Below are 24023 nucleotides of genomic sequence, written 5' to 3'. Positions count from 1 at the left end.
TGCTCCGCATTGCTCTGAATCAATCCCCATGTTTTGTAAAAGCAATGCTAGATACACTCAAATTTAGAGTGCTGTTAAATCTTCTAGATAAATAATCCTCCTTTGAAATATTGCCAATGAGAGCACTGCAATATAGCTTAATAGAAGATACTATTTATGGGGCATTAAAGGCATTTACTTAATTCTTGCAAGTCAAACACCAAACCAGGCAGCATGCAGCAAAAACGGAGGAGCTGATCTAGAGCTGAGTAACGTCTACATCTGCTAATGACTGTGGGGCTGTGGATTACTCTTACTGGAGTAATCAGCACAGTGGTCTCCTGAATCACTGAATTCTTCCCATGCTTCTGGGCCAAATCCTGCTTGCGTGACACGAGTAATATCAAAGCACCCAAAGTCAGTGGGATGAGGGCTGTACAGGCAGACTGACACCTGCAGAAAGCAAGAAGGATTTGGCCCAAGCATTCCTGTTAATACTGGTAGAAATTATTACATTCAGAAGTTAGCCAAATAATCAGTTTCCAAATGCAAATCAGAAACCATAGAAAATGCAAGCAACACCAAACAATGAGAAATGGCAAGATCCCACAGCACCATCCATTCCTCCTTTCAGACGTGAAAAAGTATTAGCATAATGACATCCATACCAGATGTTGGCAATCACCTACAGAACATCGGACACTTCCATGCACAGTCTGAAAATCAGTAGGGAGAAAAAGCAAAAACAAAACCAGAGTGTGCCTTGCACTGTGACTGCCTTCTCCTAGCCTTCTTCTCTTAAAGATGTGCATGTGCCTTGTACATGTCTGCATGAGTCATGTACACAAATGGAGAGAAGAGCTCACTCTCAATTACCGTCCTTTGTCACCAGCCATGATGAACGTATTTTGTCACTAGCCGCTGACACATGGAGCAGCAGAGAGTTTAATACCATGTTGGCAAACTTGAAGGGCTGTCAGCATTTCTGTAGACCACCTCTGCATGAAAATGTGAGTGTCAGGCCAGTCTCCAAGGAAGATGCAAAAATGTCATGTATTTCTCAACTAGCTTGTCCCTGAGCCATGTGATTTGCCCATCATAAGGATGAAATCTGTCTTTCTGTAGGGGGACTTCAGTGAGATTCAAGCAGTGATCAAGGGTCGGACTCCTCCACGCAGCCTTAATTCTTGCACTCCAAGCTCTGTTCTGGCTATCAGTAAAGTACTGGATAACATTCACAGCACTATTTATAGCCTTCAGACTCACACTAAATCAAACGGGAGCTGGATCAGGCCCCAAAGTGCCTTGGCCCAATTTTCTGTGAGGTCACCTTTCGCCTGTATCCTGTCATTTTGTGTGAAATGTCTGTGAAGTACGCGACTGTTCTGGAAAGAGCAGAAGAGCTTCTCTGGATACACAAAACGGTGATGTCCATAATGACCTGCATTTTGAGGCTCTTGTTGAGGGGGCACTGAAGGGTACACCTGAGGGTTTTGAGTTTCCTCAGTTATTAATTCTCACAAAAACATTGGCAATTTGCATGCAGATAAATAATTGGAGACCTCCAAAATCACAGGAAAGGTTCCTGTTGAGTACACTGGGATTTGGATACACTGGCTGGGGGAGACAAATGGGAAACTTCAGTGGGTTGTCCTACAGCTGATCACAGTTTCTGTCTAGAAGGAAAATAAATGAATCTGGTTGCCATGGCAATGAGCAAGATGCTAATTAATAAATAAAATCACTGAGAGTTAAAGGTTTTATGTTCCCAAGCTGAGAATGTTTGCTATTTCTAAGAACCTGAACATAACGGATATATGGAGAAATTAAAAACATTTTTATGCAGTGAATCTAGATAAACAGCTTATCAGCTACAGTACAAAGCTTGTCTTCCCTGATATCATGGGAAACTGGACAGAATGAAATGGGTTTGCTTAGTGCTGAAAAGGGAAAACTGTGTGGATCCTTGAAGGTCCTCAAGTATATTAAAGGCAGCCACAGAGGGTAAGGCAATGACCCGATATCTTACTGGTAATGCACCAAGAGAGGGTGAGGTTGAATGGGGTCAGGAGATGCCAGCATGACACCAAGCAGGTGTAGCCCCGGATGCCTACAGAGCAGGAAGCACAGCTCACTGCTAGATGCTAACATTTAGGTTGCTGAATCTGGATCTGGAACCTTCCTCCTAGGGCAAAAGTAAAGGCAATGAGTTGAGCTAAGCACAGCCTTGAACCAGGGGAGTGGACTCCAAGTTTGGGAGATCGTTTTAAATCCAGTGAGTGCACATCCCCTAAAAATCCCTGTGCCTGCTTGCGCACTTAGAGCAAGGTATTAAAGATAAGTGAGATTTTTAAAAGCACTAATTGTTAGCTTTGTCGACTCCCTCTGGAGTCAATACTGAAACTCATTGATTTCAAGTGAAGCAGAATGCCTTTGAAAACCAGCCCCTAAGTGCTTTGCTGGACGGAAGCCTTACGCTGTGGAGGACTTGGCCTGCTACTTTTGGTAAGCGATTTCACTGAGCATGCTGAGCCCAAGTACGTTTATGCAGACATAAATACCCGATAGAGAAGCGTGATCAATTTTATTGAGGAAAAGCTCAGATATGTGCAAAGGAGAGTGCATTTCAGTGCTTCTCTCTGAAGATATAAAAGAAGAAAAAAAGCCCACCTTTTCTGCTCTCCATAGCAGATGCACCCAAAAATCTTACAGAAGATATCAGCGTTCATTATCTCTTCATTTTTAGCCCACTGTGGAATGATATTTCATCCTAGCACAAGCCTATGTCATAGTCAAAAACTCAGATTGAAATCCAAGTAAATAGCATCATGCCCAACATTTCTTTGTTAGACATATATTTAGACATATAGACGTATATTAAACATATACTTAACATGTCTGACAAAAAATAAAAATAAAAAAAAATGAACTGGTTCCTCTAAAACTATCAATTAAAAAAATTAAAAGAGGAAAAGAAAAAGCATATCCTTGTTTTACAGGCAAAGTGTTTACTAAGTGATCCTTAGCAATTTGTAGCTCTCAACATCTATCATTTAGACACGCTCAGGGCACAGGTAATGTTGACAATAAAATTTAAGGGCCAGATATTTTATTTGCATATCATTATGCAGCCATATCAGCAAATAATTCAGTCACAAGTACCTAAAAATGCAGTTATCAAAAGAGTAATTTCATAGGAAGAAAGAAAACAAGAAAATGTGAGTTGCTATGTATCACTCTAATAAATAATATTTGTCTTTTTTTTTTTTCCTATTAACCCACAAATGGAACAACTCCGCATTCATTATCATTGAAGGGCTTTAGTGAACGTTAAAATAAAGCTTTTCTGAATATCTCTATTCTCCTCATCAACTGAAAAACAGCCACGGTTTATCACTTTATATAAAGCAAGATGCAGAACATCAGCAAATGGCTGCATATGTAACTCAGCAAAATTGACAGGCTCTGCTCTGAAGAAGCACAAGATTTGGACAAGATGGAAAGTGAAAGGCGTCCCCTGGAGAAGGCTGTCCCTCTAAGTTAGCCTTCAAATCACTAGGAAAGGAAGCTAGGAAACTCTGCTTTTCTTTCTGATTACCATCCCAAATGATCTGCAAAACTGCTCAACTTGCTGTTCAGTTTCACTCTTTAAAAGTTAAATTTTGACCTATACTTTCACTAAAAAGTAGCTTGATTTTTCAATAAACTCACTGATTTCATTACAGTAATGTTGGAGTGATGGAGTAAACCGTGGGCCCACGTGTACATTTCTTCAATCTCTCAATTCCAGAATTCCCATTTCCACTTTGTACTCCTTGTGAGTGCTGGTGATTACTCCCTAGATATTTATGCCATGGCTTTTGCATAAATTTGTTTTATTATATATGAGTGACATTTTGATAGGAAGAGAAGGAATGGCCTCAAGATGTGCCAGGGGAGGTTCAGGTTGGATATTAGGAGATATTTCTTCTCAGAAAGAGTGGTGCTGCAGTGGCACAGACTGCCCAGGGAGGTGGTGCAGTCACTGTCACTGGAGGTGTTCCAGAACTGTGGAAATGTGGCACTGAAGACGTGGTAAGTGGGCAATACTGATAGTAGTTGGATGGTTGGACTAGATATCTTGGTGGTCTCTTCCAACCTTAATGATTCTGTGATTCTACGATAATGCAGGTGTGCATAACACAGCGGATGGCCAAACCTTTCTAATCCTAAAGAGCTGTGCAGAAGAATCTGAGCAATCTCAATGCTATGCATATTTTTGATGTGTGATTGCCAGCATCTGTTCAGGATTATCACCAATAGGATCTACCATGCACAGTTTTTGCTATCTTCTCTACCTTGCCATGCAGGTTGGAGATGTTAAACACTGAGGCTGAATGAGACCTGTCCATAGATAATGCTCAGCAAGAATTTATCATCACATGGTTACTCCTTACCAGACTGCATAAATTACTAAAAAGTATTAATTACTATTTTCAGAAACACAAATAAAATAGGTCATAAGCAATGAAAAAAAGAGCTTCTTTCACTACCAGACCTGTATAAAAACTATTATATTTTGTTGGGGGTGGTTGTGCTGGAATCATGGTCTTTAATATGGAAGAAAATGTGATTTGGTAAAATGCTGAATCCAACAAAATTAATGGTAGAACTTTTCTGATCTATGCAAGGTCTGAAATTTAAGCACTGTTTCTATCACAAGCAGATGGACAAGCACTAGGACAAATCAGTCTACCTGTGCTTGCAATCTTCAAGCTCACGGCACAGACTTGGATTCCTCTTTTGATGTGCTCTTAAACACAAATACACACCTTGAGGTCATTCACCTTCCATTTCTAAAATCAATATCTGAAGGCTTTAAAAGAGTTTCGTTGCCATTCTCATACAGTTCATGAATGAGCACTTTGTGTCTGCGATTCACGAGCCACTGCATGCAGCCCGTCTTCCAGCAGCACTCATTTTAGTGAGGTCTGTACTTCTGGAAGCACTCTAATTCCTTCTGCCCACTGAAATGGTACTGGGAAACGTATCGGAGAAAGGTATTCTATTGACAGGTCACATTCCCTACATTCCTCCATTTCCTGATCAGTATCTATGGTTAAGTCACTTGTATTGACTGTGATTACTACTGGAAATGGCATGTAGGCTTTAATGGCAGCCGGAGTGTTTAACCTGGTTTTCACCTGAAATGACTGAGATTGTTTTCAGCGCCCGCAGTACTCTGAACGTTCGCAAGGCTGAGACATTGCCCAGGTCCACAAATTCAGTTATGTATCTGTAACAAGGGAAAGTCACACACAGACAATGACAAAACACCAGCAAAAAAACAACAGTCAAGGGGACAAAGAGAGACAGAGAAAGAATCACTTGTAGCTGAGAGCCAAAACAGAAGGATCGAGGCTTCTTACCTGGGATTACTGAAATAGTTTTTAAAGCTCTCAATACCCTGAAAGTCCGAAGAGGTGAAACACTGCCTACATTCACAAATTCTCCTACATACCTGTAGAATTAAGTCACAGTTATTTGGAATTATACAATAGAGCACGAGATTTGTCTGAATGAAGAATGCATTCACACATAGCAGGAGCGAACGCATCCGAATGAGAGGTGACTCCACTTTTCTGGTTGCTCTTTGATGCCATTTGTCCCAGGTTTTTCATAGCACACATTATTGCAAATGTTTCTTGAACTACTAAACTGATCTAACAGGCATCAATTCTTTAGAACTGTGGTTGAACTTTGTTATCAGACTGTTCAGCAACAAATATTATGAAGATTTTACCATCATGTAGTTTAACCAAGATTCTTTGCAATATAGGAAACATTAAGAATTGCTTTGCTGCTCTTAAAAAATACAAAATAAAAGCTTTGAGTACTCAAGTAATTTTCACGTAATGACTTCTGCAGAACAGAACAACATGGGGAAATATCAGTGCAAATATTTCTGCTGGGTTATTTACTGTACAGCGCTGTACTGTGTGTTAAAGCAAATGCTTGTTTCAAGAGATGCTTAAAACTTTATTTTGAACATCAAATCCATGCCCTTTGGCTGCTGGAAGAAGACTTTTGGATGAATATAACTGGAAACCTACTGAACCTATTTATGATTAAAACACCAATCCCAGCTATTCACTGCTGTGTCTATTTCGGTCATCAGGGAGATCCATACAGCAGCAGAGCAAAACACTCCCAGGAGGGTCAGCTATAGAATGAGTAGTTTTTTTTCAGAGTTTGCAAGATTATTTCCACCAAAAGGGTATGCAGTAAAACCATAGTCATCATTGTATCTTCTGGACCCTATTGTATGGCTACTTACATTTACCTACTCTACTTCTTTGAGGCATTTGTTTTCATGTGCTGAGGATAAAACTCGCTTGGCTATCTGACAAAGACTGCCTAAGTGAGTTCTGTGCAAAGGACTCTGCGGGAGGACAAAGCATCCTTTCCATATCTTCTAACCTACATTACGTTCTGGAAGAGCAGTATTGCTCCTCCTCTTCATAGTTTTACAGGGGAGCCTGGCATTTACCTGTCTGGTCATTCCTACCCGGTCATACCCAGCACTTCTCTCCCAGACTCTTCTGCAGCATGCAAGGGTGTAAAATGTAATTAGGGGAGAAGCAATGGAATGGAAGCATGGTTCTGCAGACCAGAGATTTGTACAAACACACTAATAATATGTGAACAAGCATATTAGACAAATACTTCTGCTGCCTGTTCACATTAGTCAACTAGTAGTGATTTTATCAGTTTCTTGGATGAAATTGCAGCAGCTCAGTGCCTCTGTCATGGGGAGCAAGAAGCAGTTGGAATTCCCATTCCAAGTTTTCCAGTTAGCTAGGGAATTGTTTATAGACCTTAAGCATTTGGCAGGATATTTTCCAATCCAGAGCTACAGCAACCTATTCCTTTCTTGTTCTAGAAAGTCATCGCTTGTCTGATAAACAGTAATCTAATCAGGGGCAGTCTCCTAAATTTTCCTGAACCCATCCATGGCCCCCACAAGGCATGGCTGTGTCTGTTAGCACACGGTGGGAGAAGAGCTGTGAAAACCTCTTGCACCACTGATCTCTAAAGAGCTTAAAAAAAGTTAAAAGCTACTCTCTATGACCCAAACTGTGCTATTTCTGTCCCAAAAATAAGGAAGTAGGAACTTATTCTGCAGTAACTCTACAGCAGCTGATGGTCATTTCACTGTACACCCACCAATGAAATAATCATATTTCCTGTTAGATCAGAGGGACCCTGTAAATCTCATGGCCCTTCACCAAGCTCTCCATCCCACGGTTTTGTTTCCAGATACAGGAATACCACTAGCTACAAGCAAAGATAGCAACCTGTATAATCAGTCTTACTTTAAATTACTTGCAAATTGGTTTACATGAAGGGTAAATCTTATCAGAATAGAGACCAACATCCAATGCTTTGCACTATCCGTTGCATACTTGGGAAGGAAGTTTCATTGTACTTATGAAGATCACACTGCAGTCACCATTAGCTCTTTCACTGCTGCCTACAGGCTCAAGGAATCAGTTGCAAATAGTGAGTATATATTCTTTCCTTTCTGTACCAAAACTCCCATTCCTTCTTTTCTAATCTAAAATTGTTTCTTTCCAGTTCTATAAGCTTGAAAGGGATATCCAGATCTTGTCTGCGCTGACTGCTCAGACACAAATTTCAGTTTAGAAAACAAGACATTCCCAGAGGATTTTGGCAGAGATGGTTGGGATGACAACCCAACTTCCTCCCAAGTTGAGATGAGGTAGAGCAAATGCACTGTCAGGGCTGCAAGTTGTTGTTCATCTTGCCCTTTTTCACTCTGCTCATTTCTACCTCACTGTCAAAAGCCTTCTTCCTCTATAATACAGGGAACCAATGCACTGAAGGCCATGATGAACTCAGAGCCCTGCAGATGAACTCCCTGCTTCACATATTAATGGACAGGTCAGAGGAGAAGTGACATTCTGGATTGTTCTGTCCAGCCTCTAAACACTGCAGAATTACATTGCTTGAGAAAAATATCTAGTCTGTGCTGGCATCCCAAAGCTCCTCCCCATCTGCCTTGCATATTTTGAAATACTTATCACAATGGCCAGACGTCAGTTTGGCCAAATCCGTAGGAATGTAGTAAGAGATACAAAGATCTGGCCTTGGGCTGACCTACTAAAATAAATGGGAGTCTTCCCAGTGAAGTCTACATAGATTTTACAAGTCTTTATGTTTTCCTTCTGCTGAACACTACCAAGAATATTAGCCCTGATCCCGGCATACCGCCACTGACTTCACTGATCCTTTCTGCTGTTTGAACTAAGTTTGGGTTGAACCTTTTTTTCCAATCTTGCTTCTAGTCAAATATCATGGGCCCGGGAGTTCAACTCAAATGTAATCAATTTCCCCAAAGTAGTCCACTGCATTGACAGAATGGAACTGAGAAATCTTGCTTTGAAACCACTCAGGAAAACAAAGACCATCTTAAAATACTTCAGCATTTTCTCATTTTCAATACAACTTCAGTGAAAACAAAACAAAACAAACAACCAAAAACAGCTAGACAACTTAAAAATATGCATCTATTGCACATCACTGTCTCAAAAAATAAAAAGGAGGGCTACTTACGCCATAACGATAACACTGAAATCCAGCCAGTTCCATGGATCTCGAAGGAAGGTGAATTCTGTCATGCAAAATCCTCTCGCCAATATTTTTATCAATGACTCAAAAGTGTAAATGCCAGTGAAAGTGTACCTGGGGAATAAAGTGTCCGAGATAAGCAACAGCATTAGCGAGCAGTTGAGGGACGGGATGGTGGAGGCACGCGCAGCCCAGCCCTTTGTCACAGGAGACACTCCTGCCCACCTTGTTGGGTTTGCTCATGTAGGTCATGGCTGCAGCACTGGGGCTGCCTGCAAGCATGTGTGGACCGAGGAACATGTAAGAAATGGGAAAGCGCTCATGACAGCCACAGGATGAAGATAAGTTTCACCATGGGTTGTACCTTGATGAATTCTCACTTATTAAGTCAGGCATGAATACTACGCTGATAAGCTGCGCTACGGGACTTCCAAAGCTCTGCCTGCAGTCGCCAATGAAAGAGGAAAGGATTATGCAGCATTCCTTGCTGTTTCTCATATTTGAGGGACAATGGTTGTTCCATTCATACCTCTCATCTCTTCCTGCCCAGGCTGTTTTGAAGGACAGCATTTAAAAAATGTTGCCTCCTTCATTTTCTTAGCTAAAAGTGGTGCCCTTCCTGTAAAATTCCACAATCTGTTGTAAATCACATCAGCTCTCAGCATTAAACAACAGCAGAACGTCATCACTGGAAACGAGGAAACCAACCCCTGTCCCAACACCGCATGTTCTAATTTTGACCTGCTTGACAGTAAAAGAGACACAAGGGTCTTTTTATCCCTGAACGCAGGCTGTTTATTACTGACAACCTCTTCACTGTGATATTAGGTAGAGCACACACATTTTACCTTTCACAATAAAGATTATACTTGTAATAATATTCAGCAAATTCTCTGTGGGAGAAAGTAACATATCTGACTTATACCACTCTGATTGGTATCCACTCAGGGCTCTACCTACCAACAGAGACATACTTCAGGGCACACAACAGCTCTTTTAATAATATGCTTCTAACTGAGACATCTAGCCCAAAGGGACGGTATTCTAGGACCTACTTCAATAAAAATAATAAATGTTTAGCATTCACCACTGATAATCCCCTTTTCCTCAGATGAAGAAGTACACAATACCAAAGCAGAGTTCTTATGAGGCTGCTATATATCTAACGCTAACTCTATATATACCAATATATATATATATATATATATTTTAAATCCCACAGAATACAAATTTCATAAGCCTTAATGCTTCCACTGGAAACACTCATTTGAGCTTTCTGTCTAGTTGTCTGTTTAGTTCCTAAACATCAGTAGCTACAGTAGTATAAAGATAAACATAAAGAAAAGAAGAGAAATAAAGAAGACCTTAAAAGGGAGATAAGCAGGACTGCTTCTGTGCAGCACTGCATGTAAAACCTTCCTCACGCCTCCTTTTTGACCACACACCTATGCAATACCCAGCTCTTCACTGCTCTTAGTTTTATTCTCGCCTTACAAATATAGGTCACTCCTGTGAGTCTCTTTCAGCATGTGTATTCAGTAACACACGCAGACAACGCATGCAAAAAATAAATAAATATACTTAACGGTACATAAGCTCATTAAAATGATAAAGCACTTGTATTTATTCAGCATGTCAGATGGTTTAATTGATTGTATAATCATCATCTAATTCTAAATGGATCGGGCAAAGTCCTCCAGCAACTGAGCAGCTTCTTCTACAATGCAAGTCGGGGTTTGTTTAAAGTTTTTAGTGGGGGTGAGTTGAATTGATTTTTTTCTTTCTTTCTTCCTTTTTTTTTTTTTTCAAAAATGTAAAATATTTGTTCTGTTTTCAAGGCTATTTGGCAAATATTTGCACAGCATTACCCCTGCATCCACTGTGAGGCTCTGGAACAGCAGAGAAAAACTGGAGTACATCCATCTTCTCCAAATCCAATATTAATCAGTTAGAATTAAAGTTCGTTGGGTTGTTTCGTTCCTCAAAATGACTTGTTTTTTATTTTGCTCCCTTAATTTGAGGAGGAAAAGCTGGGAGGTATGAGGGGATACAGTAGAAGGGGAAACATGGAAGGGAAAGGATTTACTCCATGCTGCATGACTCCATTTGCTTTTCAGCTCTACGCTTCTCGCATGCCCTGCTCAACGCTCTGATAACATCATTCATATTTTCCTGTCTAAGGAAGACACACCAACCACTCTGATATTTTCTTTCACAACTTTAAAATCCTCGGCTGTAGATCCACTGACCAAATTTTGACATACATGGATGAGATGTCCGTGTTTCATCCTACATACATCGTTAACGTGGTACAGTGTGACATTTTTTTTTTCAATAAGGACAATACCAGGAGAAAAGGAAAGTCACAGACATACTTGAGGGTACAGAAACACCGTACAGAAATACATGAAACATCCTGGGACTAGGATGTTAGTGTGATCAGATGAAATATTTGGTTCAGAGCTGCCTATAATTAGTAATTTGTGGCCTAGAAGACGTCCCCTGCATGATTCTATGAAACCTGAAATAAGGACATTTACTGCCTCTCCTCACAGCCCTGCATAGATCAACCACAAGGCTATCTAACAGCAGATGGTCATGTTTATCATATGTCAGTCAAAAATAAAAAGTGTGTTCTGATTGGTTCAATGAGCCAAAATAATTGTTTAATGCACTGTAGGTTGATTAGCTTGTGCATCTGGTATCTCTTTCTGAAAGGAGCATTTTAAAGCAACTTAAAGAAATGAAATGGGCTTTCTGAAGCCCGTTAAACCCTTTTAAAATTCACTTTAGAAGAAAAGTAAGAGGTACATTGAGTGACATCTTTGCTGTTTTATTTTCTGATGATTTCACACGCTAAAAAGAGAGGAACACTCACAAAAGCATTACCTCATGATGTACACCTACCAATGATTACAGGGGAATGCTATTCATGATGTGCTCAGTCCAAAAAAACCTTTTGTTTTCAATGAGAGAACTATGTCCTGGAAGTATTTTCTGAAATACTTTAAACTTAAAGTCCGTTGGCCTATTTTAATGTGCCCAGTGTTGAACCTCTTGCCTAGTAACCATGGAAGGCTGGCCAGTTTCAAATGGAGTTCTCATCATACATGATTTCATTCCGATGTAGCATAGCAGGTGCACTTAGCAATAAGTATGAGCTTGGAAGACTGAAAATTGTTAGTTTACTTACTAAGGGAGTTTTCACAGGCAAGAAACACCTGGCAAAACATTTTGTCAGGACAGACACTATGGTCAGTGTTACTGGAAAGAAATGAGACAACAGCAAACAAGAAGAAAAGAACATAACAAACAGAAGAGGAAGGACAAGATAAGGATGGGGTGGCTGTAAGCCAGCCAGGATACTTACTCAACATATTTATTCCATGATGGAGTCTCTGATTGTGCCATGAACACACAATTAGTTAAAATAGTGCACATAATAAACATACTGAACAATGTAAATAGGTGAATTAAGGAAAACAATGCATTTGTTATGAGACTACATACATTTTTATCATTTCATACGAGACGCAACAAATCACTCATGATTTCCAGCATTTTAAAAAATCACTGCAGACATTTGTTTTCTATTGCATAAGGAAAAAAGTAATTACAGAAACACAGAAAAACCGAGTGACTCCTGTCTGTTTTTTCCATTGCATACATCTTTTATGCACACTTTATGCAGGAAACACACTGCCTCGGCAGTGTTCTGAAAACACAATACTTCAAACTTACAGCTGTGCTCGTCAGATGACAAAATGCATAGGTACACAACTTTGCATGAAAAGCAGGATTAGACTCATGCAAGTATATACAGAAAAACCCGTGTCTGCAAATTCTGATCTTATTTTGCATCCTGAAACTTTTCTCAGGCAGCAAGCAAAGCTATAAATCCAAACTCTAATCTGTCTAACATACTTGAGGTCTCACGATCAGTATACGTTTCACCAAAAGCTAATATGAGTTTTCAGCATTAATTTCAAGGCTTGGTCAGCAAAGCTCACTGGCAAATGTGCAGTGTTGATCTGCAAAGCTGACTGTTTCAGCTGAGGAACCAGCTTCCCTGTCTGGAGGCTAGGATGAACCTCCCTTGTGTATAGTCTGTACACTTAACTGCTAAGCTGAGGCCATAAATACAAAGAAGAGCACCCTAAATCAAATTCCTGAAATTCAAAACATAGTTCACTGAACTGCTCTGCTAAAAGCACATGCTACTCTTTTTAACTACGATGGGGTTGTCCTGCATAAATAGGGCATCCCACGCTCCTGGAAAGAAAGTTTAAGGAATGAGTTTAAGTGGACAGAAGTTAAACATCCTACAATCCAGTCAACAGCCTGGGATCCTTCTCAGAGAAGGAAAGCACTATCCAAATGTAAACTTCTTTTGACTTCTTCAGAAGAAAAGTTTACTTGTCTCCTTGTTTTATCCATTTACCAATCCCATCGGTGGTAGTTTTCTGAGAATAGTAGAGCTGTTCTATTGCAGACCCAAAATCTCTGCTGAGTACAGAGTGGAATGTTTTCCACAGGGCCCCATAAGGCACTGTGACATTAAATTGGTAGTAACCAATCTGCATGTTCCCCCATGCCATTCAGAGAGCAGTAATTGAACCCAGAGGGACTGCTCGTCTCACAAACATTTTCCACTTACGGGGCTGACACGTTCTGCTGAAGGACTGGGAAGATGGATGATATCCAGACCAAAGTCAGCTTGAGATACGTCTCTCAGAGTCATCTACCTGGTTAACACAATGAGGTGGTAAACTGCAGCTGGCCTAGAATGAGCTACGTTACTTTTCACCTCCAGTGAAAAGCAATGAAAACAATAATAATATGGCAGAATGGTATCTTCAGGCCATGCCAAACAAGAACTATCCTTCAATTCCAAGCAAAGAAATTTCTCTATAACCACTCAATTTAGGCTCACTAGTCTGATTTATACATCCCTATTTCCTTGTGGTGTAAGCTGAATCTAAAAGTGAGCTTTCCCAAGGTGACATCACCTTCTTGTTTGAACACCGAAGAGAATATACATGAGGATACAGTTTGAAAATGCAAGGGGTCAGCTTTGGGACATCAAACGATCTATCAACTAACTCTAACTGAGTTTCACGACCAACCTCAAAACTACAAATAATTTAAAAGAAATAATCACTCTAGCTACTTAGGCACTGAAGTCAGAGGTTTGTGCTAGAAAGTGAAAACAGAAATTCCTAAACAAGGAAAATTAGCATTGCTATCTGAAATCTAATGCAATTGTTCACATCGAAGTTGTTGATCATTAACTACTCAGAAAAGACCAAGTGAAGGGGATGAAATTGATGCAACCTGTGTTATCACTACTGTCTGTTACCTATCTTACAGCTGCTATTACTTCCAGTATTTGAAAGCCCACTGATCCATGAGCTGACATGAATCATGCACATAGCTAACACACTCCAAAAGGGTGCATGGGTTGCACACTCTGTTATGGACCACAAATCCAATATAGTAAGCTACACATTAGGATCCTTTCTGCAATAAATTGAACCTGACATTTATTTCCAATCTGAAGTTACAGAATGACATCTTATGCAGACTTCATGAAGAATTCCTGAAAGTTATAAATTTTATCTTCCAGCACAAAGATACTGAGTAAAACACCGCATACTTCTATTCTAGACTTCATTATGATGGATAATAGCTAATTAGCAGACTGAACATTGGTGGCTCTTTAAGTAATCATTGCCAAATTACATATAATATGGGCAACCAAAGGTTAGTCCCAATCAATAGTACACATAATTGGTGCTTCACAAGGTCTCATTTTCTATTACCAAGGAAAATGTATAAAATCAGATAGAAGAAAGGCTGCAATCACAAAATGTGAACACAAATTACAAATTCTAAAAGGAGACTTTTTTTAGATGGGACAGAATCCATAATTCTAACACCGAGGAAGGTAATTTTGGCGTAAAACCTATTCTGAATCAGTGATAAATTGAGACCAACTATCTATAATACCTAGAAAAATCAGGAACTAGTAATTGCAATGTTTTTATACAGGACAGTAAACTGCTTGGAGAAACCAGGGACACCACAGAGCTGTCTTTGGCTTGCAGGCAAGAGTAACTAAGAGGAGCCTTTTAAGCATAAGGCATAAGTGAAGTGCTAGCAGCGACTTAATCTTAGTAAATAAAGATGCTAATAGCCAATAGAAGGTAAAAAGTTTTCAACCACTACTTCTATTTTGCATTTGCTACAGACCAAAGGGATGCAAACCTTCACCACCCATGTCCTCTATGACAGAAATGGGCCAGAGCCTTGTTGGGGCATCTGTCTGCACCTCATAGAGTCTGAAGAAGAGGGGAAATACCTGGAAGAGGTTCAGGGCCATGCTGTTAATTGAAGTGATTCACATTACTGGAGGCTGTTATCCTGTGGATGCTTTCCCATGGAAGGGTGTGCTTCTGAATGACAAGAGTAACCATGCTTGGATGGATGAGCAGTCAGCACACAGGATCTATCCTGCCTGAAGTCTCAGTGGAAGAACTCCATAGAAAGCCACTTAACCAAGAAATGTGACCCCCACAGCTTCTATAGAGGACGATCTTATTCTGTCCTCTCTCTTCTGTTCTACTGTTGGCCTTCGAGGTACATTCAGCGACAAGCAAAGGAAATATGGCCTCTACTAAAGATGTTGCTTCAGACACTTACGTGACAGAGTACCATTTGTTAATGCTCTTTTTTGGCCTTGCTCCAGGGGAAATAAAGACTGCTTGATTACACTCACGCAAGGCAACAGATCTGGTTCCCAGATTCATGTCTGTGATATTATCCGCTTGAGTACTTGCCGATTCAGGCTCCTTTCTGCCTGGGATATTGACTTCCTGCTCAGCCATTTGCCCTTTGTGCTTCAGGATGGTTCAAAAGCCCTTTATTGACAGAAAACAACACAGTGCCTAATGCAGGAACCTCAGCACTAAGTGGCTGAGACTGAAGCTGCTGCCTCCTGCCCATGTTGGCTGAGGGCTGAGCCGTTGGATTGTCTGACGTTATCAACACAAGGTGATAACTTGGCTCCTTCCGGAACTAAAATGCTGTTAGGATTGCAGCCTTCCACTCCCGAAACGTTACACTTCTTATCTCCCATATTTCTGCTCCTGATAGGTCTTTGAAATTCACTCCTTTGTGCCCTTTATCCTAGGAAGAAACGTGATAAGGATTTTTTGCACACTTATGGCTGACTGCTACCAAGGGCATGTCGTTTCTGTGTATTACACACACCTGTGACCTCGTGGCTTCATGGCCTGTGTGCAAGAAAGGGAGAAGACGGAACAGACATCCAGACCTGGAGCCAATATTTACACATACCTTTTCTAAGAATCTCAGTTTTCATATTCTTCTCTTAGCTGCAGCTGTGGAAATCAAGAACTTCAGCAAAGCTGTGCTGGTGTAACCGTACCTCGTAAACACTGCTGGGCTCTGGGTATGCAGCAGTGTCTGCTTCACTGTTGTAACCTGACCCAGAAACAAATACCTCTGCAAAATGCTATGTTTTTCCTTCATAACTGTAAAAACACATTAGATGATATCCATACTCATTTTTTTTGCATATAATTATTGTTGCCATTTTGCTATTTTATCGCTTTACCTATTTCTCTCCTTGCTAGAACACCTATATTCCCACTTCTTATATTTTCTCCACTGCATGTATCACTGCAATCTGGTTTCTTCCCCTATTTTTTCCACAACATTTGATAATAAGCAAGTGATTCTAAGAGGATACTTGCTTAGTGTTAGTTCTCTCTGATGGACACAGGCATTGCAGCTGAGGGATTTCCACCACTGAAATGCCACACAGTCATCACATCACCATGTACAGTCTTTGAATTATCACTATTGGGTCCCTTGTGCACACCACTCATTCCTAGCTGGGCAGAAAGTTGCACCAGAAAAAAAAAAAAAAAAAAAAAAAAAAAACCCTAACAAAACAACAAAACAAGCTTTGAAATATGTTCTTTCAGGAAGAAAAATTATTCTGAGGCAACTCAAAATTAAATTTTGTCTGCATATAGTCACAGAGTCTCATGGGAGACACTGCTTAAGTCCTCAGTAGCGAAGCTCTCCCATAGCTCGCATCTCCCTGGACATGCTCCAGCCTCACAGTTCCTTTCCTGTCTCAGGTACTGCACTACTTTCCTTCCATCTTCTGACTCCTTCCCAACCATGGTCAGGCACTTCATGCCTTTTAAAACTAAATCTCATCAAACTCTCAAGAGAGGCTCACATCATCTTTCAGTACCATAATATAATCACTGTCGTAGCTCAAATTAAAATATAAAAGGGGTGGAAAAAAAATCAAGTTTTTCTGTGTATATAAACAAATGCATCAGAAAGGTCTAACACAACTTCATTAAATTAACTGCTTTCTCACTTTCTGTGTTTAAAAAATAATAGTATAAAATACACTAGGAGGGACATCAACAGAAAGGATATGAATGTACCAAAATTTTAATTGCTGCTCTTCTGACTGGATGGAAAGGACTAAGTATATACAAGGCAGGAGTGGCACTAAATCGAAATATTGTCTTCCCTTTGTTCAGTACTACAAATGTCTGGAAAAGAAAACAGAGAATAAAAACATTCAATATTTGCACTTACGTTAGGCTTTTCCCATCCCATTTTCCCAGGAAACTCCTGCCAGTATCCCAAACCTCTTCCTCACTCCATCCCAAATCCCCAAATTGTTTTTCACACCATGAAGTCATCTTCTTCACTGCCTACAGTTCCTTTCATACCCCCTCTTCCTAGTCCTACCTCCATAACAGGACTAGATTTACAACAGTGAATGATGGCATGGCGACTAAAATGCTTTAGAGAGACTTTTATGCCACATCTCTACTGCTGTGCTGTTACTCCATCTTCCCTACCTTGCACATGTTATTGCTCTCAGTCAACATTTCTCAACTCATCTTTCAAGAAGCTATGGTGGTGATGGACTGGCGGTCGGACTAGATGAACTTACTGGTCTTTTCCAACCTAAATGACTCTAAGATTTCATGAGGCACATCTCCACAAGAGGATCTAACCCAGGCACTAAAGCACTGTCACTGTGTTCATATAATATGGAGGGAGGAAACCCATAATGAGTTATCTTAAATCCAAAGCAAAGATGAACTGGATGCTGACCCAATTACACAGCTCTGGAAATGCCCACTCATGCCTGGAAGGACTAATATTCACTCAGCAAAAGGAGCAGGCCACTCAGTAGATAAACTCCTAAGCAAGTCATCCACTGGAAACTAAGACCTTTGAGATCCTAAAATTCCAAATCTGTACCCCGCTGCTTGTGCATGGAGACAGCAGGAACAGCAGAGCCATAAATATCTACAACTTAATTCTGCCTTTACAGGTCCTTCTCTTTGTCCACTTAACTTTAATTCTGTAGGTGTTTGTACATCACTTTAATAGAAGTATCACCATAGTCATATTAATCCTTTGTTTACAGGAAGTAGCTTAGCCCAAAACCAGGAACATCAGTACCTGAAAGAAAATGAAGCTCCCTAAAAATACTCTGAGGTTCCAAGCCTTGCTTTATCCTCCATGTTGCAAAATGTTTGGAAAGGAGAATGAACTGTAGTAAACAACCAGCCCCGCTCTCCATCTTAAATGGAGTTAAATCATTCCTCAGCAGAAAAACAACTGCCCTTCAGAATGGTCATGGAGGTGCTTCCCTCTTGTGATGAGCATGATGCTCGAGCCCTTAGTCCCATTACTTAAGACCCAAGACTCAAGATCCAAGTTCAATTAAGGGACTCAAAAGGTCATCACATCTGTGAAGGGTCAAATCTGATGAAGATGCAAGATACAGTAGATAAAAACCTCTGGCTTCCTTCAGCTATTGCTCTGCTCTTTTCATATTATGTATATTCATAATCAGCATCACTTGAAAACACCCAGGTTTTAATTATATTTTTTATCCTTCTTTGCACTGCTTACATGTTTTTTGGGAGCCTCACTCATGCCAAAAATCTGGAAAAAAAAATATTTTACTGACTGTAGAAAGATAAAAACCTGAGCCCTCAACACAAAGAAAGACAATATGGCTCAGCAAACGCTAAGAAGCAGAATGCCTTGCTGATGCTCACCTTGCGATCATTGTAGAAGGGGTCAATGTCCTCCAGTGGCTCTCCAATAAGCTCTGGAGGAACAGTCCCATAGATATCAGGCAGCTTCTTGCACGCTTGCAAATCAAACTGAGGCTGAGGCTTTTCCTCTTCGCCCAGCTGCTCTCTGTACTCCTGCTTCGCATTCCTTGCAAGCTTCTCTGCAATTCGCTTCTCAATAGCAGCCAAGGATTCGGGCGTGAACCGGTGGAAGCTGTTAGTACCCGGTGGTAACAAGAAGTCAGCCATCTTTTCATCCTGCTTTGTCTATACTGGTCTTTTCTCCAAGTAGTGGAAACAGCTGAAACAAAAAGGACCAAAGGTTTGTGATGGGAGCAAAGAACTAAGCCACCACAATGAAAAACAAACACGCTGAGCAATAACTTGTAGGTTATCGATTACCAGGAAACTCTTTGTCTATTCTGCTGTGGTCAGTAGAACATCAAGGAAAACAAATGATTTAAACTGTTATTGCAATTAGCAATCAATCTATGATCAGAGCTAAAAAGACTCTGTTGACTACTGTGGACTGTTCATGAGTTTTTAAGTCACTTGGGAGCCTCAGTCATATCTAAGGAGTAATTTACATTCATACAAGCTTAAGTTTCACTGAAAGTCACAGGGATTGGATTCCTAACTCATTTTTGAGAATGCAGCTCTGGGAGTGGATGAACAATGTGCAGATGACTGCAGGGCAGATTTAAATCCACCGATCTCGGGCCACATGATGCAAACTCTAAAAATGCCCCAGCTGTTCTATTCCAAATTTAAAAAGCAAAAGGTCAAGTTCAGATTCTTAAATCACGCAGAAATTCTTCATTATCTCTGTCTTAGGCTTCTGCAATGCAAATTTTCAGCATTTATTTTCCTTCGGGATAGAAAACAACCATCTTCCCAATATATGGCAGGACTTCTGAGTATTTCCTTCTTCTCCACACCCTACAATCCACAGGATGTTGGAAGCCCAAATGTGCCTAGCAAAGCCCTGGGACCTTCATGAGAGCACTCCAAGCTTCTATGATGCTGTGAAACCCCTGCTGCCCATTCATCACATCTGAAAACCAGGCTGACTGTATCCAGTATCAGTATGACCATCTAACACAGAGCTGCGAGCTTTAACCATGTTGGGTTGACGGAGCTTCACTGTTAACACTTCCAATCCCCAACAGACAAAAAATGAGTGAGAAGTGCCACATCTCTTCAACTTATAGGAACAAAATCCAAGTGTGAAAAATGCAGCAGAACAAAAAGTCCTCTTGTATCTTCACTAAATAACATGGATAACTGTGAAAATTAATGTAAAACGATTGTTTGAAAAGGGATGAAGCTTATCCCTGTTCTAGCAGCCTGCACAAATCCATTCGAGTTCACTGAAGCTGTGTTTTGCAATTCAATAGTGACTTAAGTGGTGTGCTTCTTCTAGCAAAGGAAATCCCCACTACGCAACAATTAAAACACATTCCACAGAAGAAAAATATTTTTTTTTTCTTCTTCTTATTATTATTATTTGGAATGTCACCAGATACTAAATCAGAACATAAGCAAAGTAATAAACAACACCGCAGCTTTTGAGGTGGGCCACCCTATTGCATCTGTCAGTGTGTGCAGGCTACAACTCTTTGTTCAGCTGCAATTGTTTTCTGCTTTCAGATGGCATTTGTCTATTTATAGTGGATAGTTCCAGATAGTTTGCTTCTATTAGGCTCTGTGATGACAGCATTTTTGTTAGCAAACAAGACTTTAACTGGACTCTGAATGACAAATAGCATATTTATTGACTCAATTTATTTGAGTAAAGCACTCTTGCAAACAACTACTGTTTTTCCTTTCTGACTTCATTTTGAAATGAATTCATTAAATTCTCATTGATCACAGCCTATCATACAGGAATGATTTACTGGAGTCTTTACATTATACTCTGCATTACCACTTGTTTCAACAAGCAGGCCTAAAATGAATAAGCCCTTCCTGGAATTTGCGTGTTCTAACATTCTTCTTTATGTATCTGTTCCCTTCATTCTTTTTCCCTCTCCTCCCTCATCAGTTGTTTTAAAAACAGGAAATTAGAAGCTTTCACACAAAGTGAACTTTCGTATGCTCACAGCTTTGTGATGGAGCACCATGCACGCAAATAGAATTTCACCTTCTATGAACGACATCAAAGAATTCCCAGAGGTTTTTTGTTGTTGTTGCTGTCATTTTGATTTTTTTTCTTGATAGTGATACCTGTCACCGTGCTAAAGGGGACAACAAACATCAGTGGCCAATCAGTACTCCTGGGAAGGCACAGCAGGAACCCTAGCAGAGAGGAGATTACAGAGGGAGGTCAGCAGAAGTTCAGATAATCACGACAGAGGAGAAGACAGTGAAGAGTCCACTTTTTCTCATAACGTATGACCAGAGGAAATTCAAAAGAAATTACAGAGAAGCAAGTCTGAAACAAAGGGAGCCACTTTCCACACAGTGTAGAGTTATCCTGTAGAAGTTGTTCACACCAGCTGCTGTAGAAGTAAAAAAGACAAGGATTCACAAAGCCATGAGACAAATCCAAAGGCAAAAGATTCATTAATGGTTTTAAATGCAGAGACTCTGCCTCTGACCAAGAAAATCATAGAATCATAGAATGGCCTGGGTTGAGAAGGACCACAATGATCATCCAGTTTCAACCCCCCTGCTATGTGCAGGGTTGCCAATCACCAGACCAGGCTGCCAAGAGCCACATCCAGCCTGGCCTTGAATGCCTCCAGGGATGGGGCATCCACAGCCTCCTTAGCTGTAGGGGCTAAGGAGCTAAAATCCCTTAGCTGAAGGACTTGGGTGCATGCAAGAAAGACTACGTAAGTTTTCACTATTTTTAAACTTTTCCTGGTCTACCAGCCTGAAGAAAGCTGTGGTCTAATCTTATGTATTCCTGTCCATACGTAGCACTCATGCCAATGCAAGATAGGCTCTGTGGCTGGTCTGAGCTTGTATAGAATCAAAACCACCATGCAAACCAAAGTTAATACCCCTAGCCATCTGCAGGTGCTTGACATCACCTACTTCTAGTGCCTTGGAGGGTGGGCAAGACAACATCCTCCAACCTATGGAAATACTCTTGTTATTGGAAAGCTAGAGCTTTGCTTTACACAGAAATGATCAAACTGGGGTGTTATTTAGTCACTAGAGAATACCATAAGGATGTGCAATGACGTCTCACTAGCATAAGACTGGTGGGAGTGCAGAATTAGAGAATTAGTCCACGTAGCCCTCTTCTGACAATGAGCTGTGCTATGCTGGAGGAGGGCAGTGACAATCACACTCATGGTGAACTTCTGCACAGCCCCATTCACACTTCATGAGCTGTGTCATGACGGGATGAGTGTTTCCGTTAGCCTGCCTCAGCTCATCCACTTCTGCAGCCTGCTCTGTACAGCTGAGCTGGATGCATGGCCAAATAGCACGAGGGACACCAAGTACTTTAATGAGATAATAAGAGAATGCGTGGAACGTCTCTGCTAAGTGCGACAGTTTTCATGGGTGTTGCTTAATCAAGAAACTGAATATTCATAGAATATTCAGCATCCGTCTTAAGAGTTCTTTAAAGACTTCTTCAAATACTCACTCTCACAATGGAACTCATCAAAATTTAAGAAAAATAAAGGGGGGAGGAGGGGGGAGAGAAAGAAAAAAAGTGGAAGGGAGGAGAGGAGAGGAGAGGAGAGGAGAGGAGAGAAGAGGAGAGGAGAGGAGAGGAGAGGAGAGGAGAGGAGAGGAGAGGAGAGGAGAGGAGAGGAGAGGAGAGGAGAGGAGAGGAGAGGAGAGGAGAGGAGAGGAGAGGAGAGGAGAGGAGAGGAGAGGAGAGGAGAGGAGAGGAGAGGAGAGGAGAGGAGAGGAGAGGAGAGGAGAGGAGAGGAGAGGAGAGGAGAGGAGAGGAGAGGAGAGGAGAGGAGAGGAGAGAACAACGGTGGATTGTGAGGAAGATAAAATTGCCAAAAAGAATTATCAAAATCAGAATTTCTAATTATTATTTCATTATTGATGATTATTTCTGCTGAATAAAATAAAGGAATTAACTTTGAACTCAAAACCGTATCTTTCCAACCTAAAATGCGAATTCCAGGTAGTTAGCTTACTAGGAACAAAGTAAAAAAAAAAAAAAAAAAAAAAAGGCTACACAAACTTCATTGGAGCTTTCAATACTCTTTCATTTATTTATCCTAAAACAAATTGCATTTTCCAGCATCCTTACAATTGAAAATCTTCACTTTAATTTGACATAAGTTAAAATATCTACATTTTAATATATATGTTTAGTATAATTCTTTTTCAATTTTGTATGTTTTCAGGAAATGGACAAGATGATTTCTTGTCCTTTTTATGTCTAATTCCTTTTAATCTATGAATTGCAAGCATTTCTACAAATAGACAGGGTTAGCCCAGATGTTTCTTAAAAGGGTAAGAAAACACCACAACTTAAAAAGGGAAATCATCAGTGACTAAATCGAAGAACTGGAATGCCATTTCTTACGAGATAATAGCTATTGTGACTCACATTTTTACAATATGAGCCTGGATTTTTCCATCCCTCTCAGGCATATTTTTGAAGTACAAAGCTTCAAAACACATTGTTTCTGAGATATCACCATGCACAGAATGAGCATTTCCCCCTTGCTTGTCTTTGCTAAATTCAGTTAACATCGGTTCGCACTGATAAAAAATGTACTAGTTATGTAAACAAAATGTGCATAAGAAAACAAAGCCCTGAGAAGTATAATTTCTGTGGCACAGCAAGAAGTGGGAAAAGTACAAATATACTGCTAGTGTCTGTATTTATTCAGTGAGATAAATGTCATTTTCCACAATGGCTTTAGCCTTACTCTCATAGGCTTCACCCATCCCAGCTCAGAAGACCTTTCGGGCTCTCCAAACAAGACATGTATGCCCTGTCCCCCATGGATGGATGACTATCACCTGAAAGGCCACTTGGGTAATGGGACACAAGAAAAGTAGGTCCTGCTCACCTCCAGATCCTTGCAGATGCTCTTGCATGGGGTCTTCAGGCTCAGACCACCATCCTACCACCTGCCAATTCTTTATCACGGCCTGAGATGCTGACAAAATCTGTGGGGAGGTCCCATCAGCTAGTGGTAATGGGGGACAATGTGACTCAGGTCTTTGCTATGAACTACACCCGGGCAACCACTGGCTTCAAAGAAGCCTTGGTTTTTCTTGCTTTTATCTCCTAATTGCATGGTGGCACATGATTTCTTGACTGGT

At 40.5% G+C, this 24023-nt stretch overlaps 1 protein-coding gene across 6 annotated transcripts in view; it reads right to left on the bottom strand.

The window, feature by feature from the left end:
• SCN5A (sodium voltage-gated channel alpha subunit 5) overlaps nucleotides 1–24023 on the bottom strand; it is a 205374-nt gene that overhangs the window by 145937 nt on the left and 35414 nt on the right. For 5 of the 6 annotated variants that reach the window (NM_001318446.3, XM_040675923.2, XM_015281250.4 and 2 more), the window contains exons 2-6: nucleotides 18747–19065; nucleotides 17095–17213; nucleotides 11981–12070; nucleotides 8596–8724; nucleotides 5163–5254 (exon numbers count right to left, since the gene is read on the bottom strand). In NM_001318446.3, coding sequence (NP_001305375.3) covers nucleotides 5163–5254; nucleotides 8596–8724; nucleotides 11981–12070; nucleotides 17095–17213; nucleotides 18747–19013 — 697 coding nt within the window. In that variant the 5' untranslated portion in view covers nucleotides 19014–19065. Of the gene's footprint in view, nucleotides 1–5162; nucleotides 5255–5387; nucleotides 5480–8595; nucleotides 8725–11980; nucleotides 12071–17094; nucleotides 17214–18746; nucleotides 19066–24023 lie in introns of all 6 variants that reach the window. The other variant, XM_040675933.2, reaches the window with a different exon arrangement.

The sequence above is a fragment of the Gallus gallus genome, chromosome 2, assembly GCF_016699485.2.
Source record: "Gallus gallus isolate bGalGal1 chromosome 2, bGalGal1.mat.broiler.GRCg7b, whole genome shotgun sequence".
NCBI classification, from domain to species: Eukaryota; Metazoa; Chordata; class Aves; order Galliformes; family Phasianidae; genus Gallus; species Gallus gallus.
The sequence above is the reverse complement of the archived record's forward strand: the minus strand, read 5'-3'. Positions and strand labels throughout refer to the sequence as shown.